Source organism: Sinocyclocheilus anshuiensis, unplaced genomic scaffold (genome assembly GCF_001515605.1).
Source record: "Sinocyclocheilus anshuiensis isolate Anshui unplaced genomic scaffold, SAMN03320099.WGS_v1.1 scaffold1875, whole genome shotgun sequence".
Lineage (NCBI taxonomy): Eukaryota > Metazoa > Chordata > Actinopteri > Cypriniformes > Cyprinidae > Sinocyclocheilus > Sinocyclocheilus anshuiensis.
In genome coordinates, this window is record NW_015549774.1 from 107710 (window position 1) to 113490 (window position 5781).

The 5781-nt window shown below is 39.6% G+C and overlaps 1 protein-coding gene across 1 annotated transcript in view; it reads left to right on the top strand.

The window, feature by feature from the left end:
- The first annotated feature begins 668 nt into the window (after positions 1 to 668).
- The window catches only part of LOC107660846 (nucleolar protein 14-like), a 9840-nt gene continuing 4727 nt past the window's right edge, over positions 669 to 5781 (top strand). The window contains exons 1-7 of the mRNA XM_016450271.1: positions 669 to 1007; positions 1807 to 1941; positions 3026 to 3167; positions 3258 to 3397; positions 4752 to 4841; positions 4879 to 5001; positions 5082 to 5223. Coding sequence (XP_016305757.1) covers positions 819 to 1007; positions 1807 to 1941; positions 3026 to 3167; positions 3258 to 3397; positions 4752 to 4841; positions 4879 to 5001; positions 5082 to 5223 — 961 coding nt within the window. The 5' untranslated portion in view covers positions 669 to 818. The remainder of the gene's footprint in view (positions 1008 to 1806; positions 1942 to 3025; positions 3168 to 3257; positions 3398 to 4751; positions 4842 to 4878; positions 5002 to 5081; positions 5224 to 5781) is intronic.

Genomic DNA, 5781 nt, shown 5'->3' on the forward strand with positions numbered 1-5781 from the left:
ACACACACACACACACACACACACACACTCTCTCTCTCACACACACACACACACACACACACACACACTGATCCCTGCTGCTGCTGCTCAACTGGAGGTTCATTTTCCAAAATAAAAGATGTGGAAACGTAATTAGCTGCATTTTATTGTCACAATCATTTTTTATTCATTAAAATTAGCAACGAAGCCTGTTTCCACCACGGGATAAAAAAAATAAAGGAAATCCTGACTTTTGCGCTGTTTATCTGCTATTTTCAAAGAAACTGTAAGCAGTTCTAGCAGTAGAGCAGAGTTATTATCATTAACTAAAACCAATAAAAAACTTTTTTGGGTTACGCTATTTTAAGTTGTCCTTGTTACAGTGTAATTATACATTTAAGTACTGAGTAATATTAATTAACTACATACTATATGGTTAGGGTTAGGATTAGGGTTTGGTTTAGGCTTACTTGTATGTAATTATGCATAATTTATTGTTAACATCTAATTCTAAATAAGAACAAAAACTATAATAATATATATATATATATATGATGCTAAAATAACCCAAAAAATGCAAAAATATAAAACTGACATCTAATTCAAAATATGAACAAAACCTATAATAGTACATCAGCTGGTGTTTTGTGTGCAGTTCCTCTCCCGGCCGCAGGAGGCGATCATCATCCAATCAGCGCCGTGCTCCGCCTGTGTTTCTGTCACGTGCGCGCAGCGTGCGTTTGTGATGATGAACGGATGAGACGCTCGGTTTAACGATTCTGATTATGTGAGTGGATTATCATATCGGTCTTCTCTTTAGTATCTGATCAGAGCGTTTAATGATGAGGAAGCAGCAGACGTTCAGCCGCGGTCTGTCCGATAAAGTCCGCAAATCTAAAGCGGCTCCGGAGATCCAGAGAAACCCGTTCGAGGTGAAGATAAACCGCAAGAAGTTCGATGTTTTGGGCCGCAAGAGTAAACACGACGTGGGTCTGCCGGGGGTCTCCAGATCCAGAGCCATTCAGAAGGTAAAACACGGTAATGTTGGTGTTTGTGGACGTTTACTGTGTAAATACGGTCGTGTGATGACGTCACTGTACCGCTGCATTATTCTTCTGGGTTACACTTTATTTTAAGGTGTCCTTGTTACAGTCTAATTATACATTAAGTACTGAGTAATATTAATTAAGTTACATGTACTTACTACAGGGTTAGGGTTTGGTTTAGGGTTACTTGCATGCAATTATGCATAATTAATTGCTATTTTAATAGTAAGTACATGTCACGTGTAACAAGGACACCTTAAAATAAAGTGTTACCTTCTTTTGTTATGATTGATAATATTTAATTGAAAACAGCAGAGTAGAATTTTTTCAGGTTTCTTTGATGAATAGAAAGTTCAGAAGAACAGCATTTATCTGAAATAGAAATCTTTTGTAACATTATAAATGCCTTTATCTTCACTTTTGATCAATTTAAAGCATCCTTGCTAAATAAAATTATTAGCTAATTTCTATAATCTCTTTCCCAAATATATATATATACTGCTTTTTATTGTTTTAAATATTGATAATAATAATACTACTAATAAATGTTTCTCGAAGAGCAAATCAGCATATTTATATTCAAATAGAAAGCAGTTATTTTAAATAGTTAAAATATTTCAAAATTGTACTGTTTTGCTGTACTTTGGATCAAATAAATGCAGGTTTGGTGAGCAGAAGAACATAAACAAATCTTTCTGTTCAAAAACTGTTTTTTGACTGGTAGTGTATATCGAATAAAACCCCACTAGGTCTCAGACGGAGTGTGTGTTTGATTCCTCAGAGGAAGGAGACTCTCCTGAAGGAGTTCAGAGCGAAAGACAAAAACAACACGTTCATCGACAGACGCTTCGGTGAATATGACCAAAAAATCACACCTGAGGAGAAGATCCTGCAGAGATTCACGCTGGAGCGACAGGTGACGCATCACATTCATCTGTAACAATAACTACAACTTTAACATATGTAACGATAACTGTAACTGTAACTATACCAACATTTGTAACAATGACGACGTCTGGAACGATAACTACAACTGTTATTATAACTATAACGACAACTGTAACTATTACATCTGTAGCAATAACTATAATGACAGCGGTAACGTTAACTATATCTAACCATATCTGTAACAATAACTATAACATCTGTAACAATCTGTAACATGTTACAATATCTGTAGCATGTACTGCAGAATTACTGATCATCACTGATGGGTGTGTGTGTGTGTCTCTGTGTGTGTGTGTCTCTGTGTCTGTGTGTGTGTGTCTCTGTATGTGTGTGTGTGTCTCTCTGTCTGTGTGTGTGTGTGTGTGTGTGTGTGTCTCTCTGTGTGTGTGTCTCTCTGTGTGTGTGTCTCTCTGTGTGTGTGTCTCTCTGTGTGTGTGTCTCTCTGTGTGTGTGTCTCTCTGTGTGTGTGTCTCTCTGTGTGTGTGTCTCTCTGTGTGTGTGTCTCTCTGTGTGTGTGTCTCTCTGTGTGTGTGTCTCTCTGTGTGTGTGTCTCTCTGTGTGTGTGTCTCTCTGTGTGTGTGTCTCTCTGTGTGTGTGTCTCTCTGTGTGTGTGTCTCTCTGTGTGTGTGTCTCTCTGTGTGTGTGTCTCTCTGTGTGTGTGTCTCTCTGTGTGTGTGTCTCTCTGTGTGTGTGTCTCTCTGTGTGTGTGTCTCTCTGTGTGTGTGTCTCTCTGTGTGTGTGTCTCTCTGTGTGTGTGTCTCTCTGTGTGTGTGTCTCTCTGTGTGTGTGTCTCTCTGTGTGTGTGTCTCTCTGTGTGTGTGTCTCTCTGTGTGTGTGTCTCTCTGTGTGTGTGTCTCTCTGTGTGTGTGTCTCTCTGTGTGTGTGTCTCTCTGTGTGTGTGTCTCTCTGTGTGTGTGTCTCTCTGTGTGTGTGTCTCTCTGTGTGTGTGTCTCTCTGTGTGTGTGTCTCTCTGTGTGTGTGTCTCTCTGTGTGTGTGTGTGTGTGTGTGTGTGTGTTTGTGTCTCTCTGTGTGTGTGTGTGTGTGTGTGTAGCGCACTCAAGACAGGAAGGACATGTATAATCTGAATGAGGAAGAGGAGCTGACCCATTATGGCCAGTCTCTGGCGGAGATGGAGAAGATGACAGATGTGATTGACAGCGACAGCGACTCTGAAGAAAAGGGCCTGCTGTCAGGTGAGGCATTTAAACATGAATGATCATCAGTAATCAATAGTCATTCATTGTTACGGTCAGTAACTGATGTGATGATGGATGTGTCTGCAGCTGAACTGACCGCCACACATTTCGGCGGCGGTGGAGGTTTGCTGAGGAAGAAGAGCGCTGGAGATGAAGACGAAGAACACAAGCCCAAATCACGGCAGGAGCTGATCGAGGAGCTCATTATCAAGTCCAAACAGGAGAAGGTCAGAAAGTGTGTCCTCAAATAATAAACTGTTACTTTACTGTGATTAAACATCATCCTGTCTCATCCTTAAACATCATCACACCAATAACAATAACTGTATATCTATAAGGATAGTTGTATAATAACTATAACAAAATCTATAATAGCTATAATGATAACTGTGATAGTTGCAACTATAACTGTAACAATAAGGATAGCTGTAACAATAATTATAACAATAGATATAACTATAAGAACAGCTGTAATGTTAACTATAGCAATAGCTATAACAATAACTAGAACGAGAGCTGTAACAACTGTAATGGTAGCTTTAACAATAGTTGTAAAAATTAGCTAGTAGCTATAATGACAGCTGTAACGTTAACTATAATGATAAATGTAATCACTATAAATGTAATCACTATAAACAACATCTGTAACGATAACTGTATCAACATCTGTAACAAGTATACCAATAGCTATACCAATATCTAATGACAGCTGTGACAATAACTTTAACAACATATGTAACAATAACTATAATGACAGCTGTAACGATAAATTTAGCAACAGCTGTAACAATAACTACAACTGTGATAATAACTATAGCATCTGTAACAATAACTATAACAGTAACCAAAACTATACCAACATCTGTAACATTAACGACAGCTGTGACAATAACTTTAACAACATATGTAACAATAACTATAATGACAGCTGTAACGATAACTTTGATATGTATAATGAGAGCTGTAACATTAACTATAGCTAACAATAGCTGTAACAATAACTATAACATCTGTAACGACAACTGTAACGATAACTGTAACATCTGTAACAACTAAAATGACAGCTGTAACGATAACTGATAAGTATAACGAGAGCTGTTACGTTAACTATAGCTAACAATAGCTGTAACAAAATATTTGTAACAATAATTATAACAACAACTGTAACATCTGTAACAATAACTATAACAACAACTGTAACGATAACTTTAAGTATGACAGCTGTAACATTAACAATAGCTGTAACAATAAATATAACATCTGTAACCATAACTATAATGACAACTGTAACAATAATTGTAACAATATTTGTAATGATAACAATAAACGATATTATCGTCCACACTTTCCGATGATCATGTTTTGTCGTCTGCCACTGTTACTGCTCAAGCTCTCTAGTTGAGAATATTCTGATTGGCTCTCAGTGTTTTTATCGTTCATCAGCTGGAGAAAAAAAAGGTCTAAAAGTGAGACCAACAATATCGCTCCTCGTTGTTATTGTTATAGTAGTAGAGTTAGAGCGATTATTAAACTTTATGGTTGTGAGCGGTTCTTTAATGCTGACGCTCTTGATGTTCTCAGCGCGAGCGTCAGACGCAGAAGGAGGAGGCGCAGGAGCTCACGGAGAAACTGGATCAGGAGTGGAAATCCATCCAGAACCTTCTGGCCCATGTGTGTGTGTGTGTGTGTGTGTGTGTGTGTGTGTCAGCTGGACGAGTATGACATGACTGTGCGAGAGCTGGGCTTCGAGATGAAGGCTCAACCGTCAGAGAAGCTGAAGAGCGCGGAGGAGCTGGCTCGAGAGGAGAAACGGCGCCTGCAGACTCTGGAGGTACTGAGCTCCTGCTGCCGTACACCTGAGGATGAGGAGGAGGAAGAGGAAGACCTCACTGATGTGTGTTTGTGTTTCAGGCCAACAGACTGAAGAGGATGATGGGAGACGCTGACGCTGAGGAAGAGCAGGTCTGTGCTGAAGGGCCTCCAGCAGTGATTGAGGAGCAGAAGAAAGCTGCACAGGAAGCAGCCAAAGCAGAACTGCCCTACACCTTCACAGGTACCACAGTCACATGATCGTCAGGAACTCACCTGACCTGCTGCTAATGCATGACTGAATGAATCTGTCCTGAAGACAAGTTTGTTTAGGGGTCAGAGGTCAGTTTAGGAGATGCAGTGGAAGTCTAAGAGATGAGCTCACTAGTGTGTGTGTGTCTGTGTGTGTCTCTCTCTGTGTGTGTGTGTGTGTGTGTGTGTGTCTCTCTGTGTGTGTCTCTCTGTGTGTGAGTGTGTGTGAGAGAGTTTGTGAAGACTGAAGAGGATGATGGGAGACGCTGAGGAAGAGGCTGTTCAGACCAACACACACATCTCTGCTGACGATATGAATGATGGGTTCATACTGGACGGAGACGACCGCAAAACACTGGCTTACAAGGTCAGACACACACACACTCCCTCGCCATAACAAACCTTAAAATCAAAAAACAAACCTGGAGCACAAAACCAGTCATAAGAGTACATTTTTTTTGAAATTGAGATTTATGCATCATCTGAAAGTTGAATAAATGAGCTTTCCATTGATGTATGGTTTGTTAGGATAGCACAATATTTGGCTGAG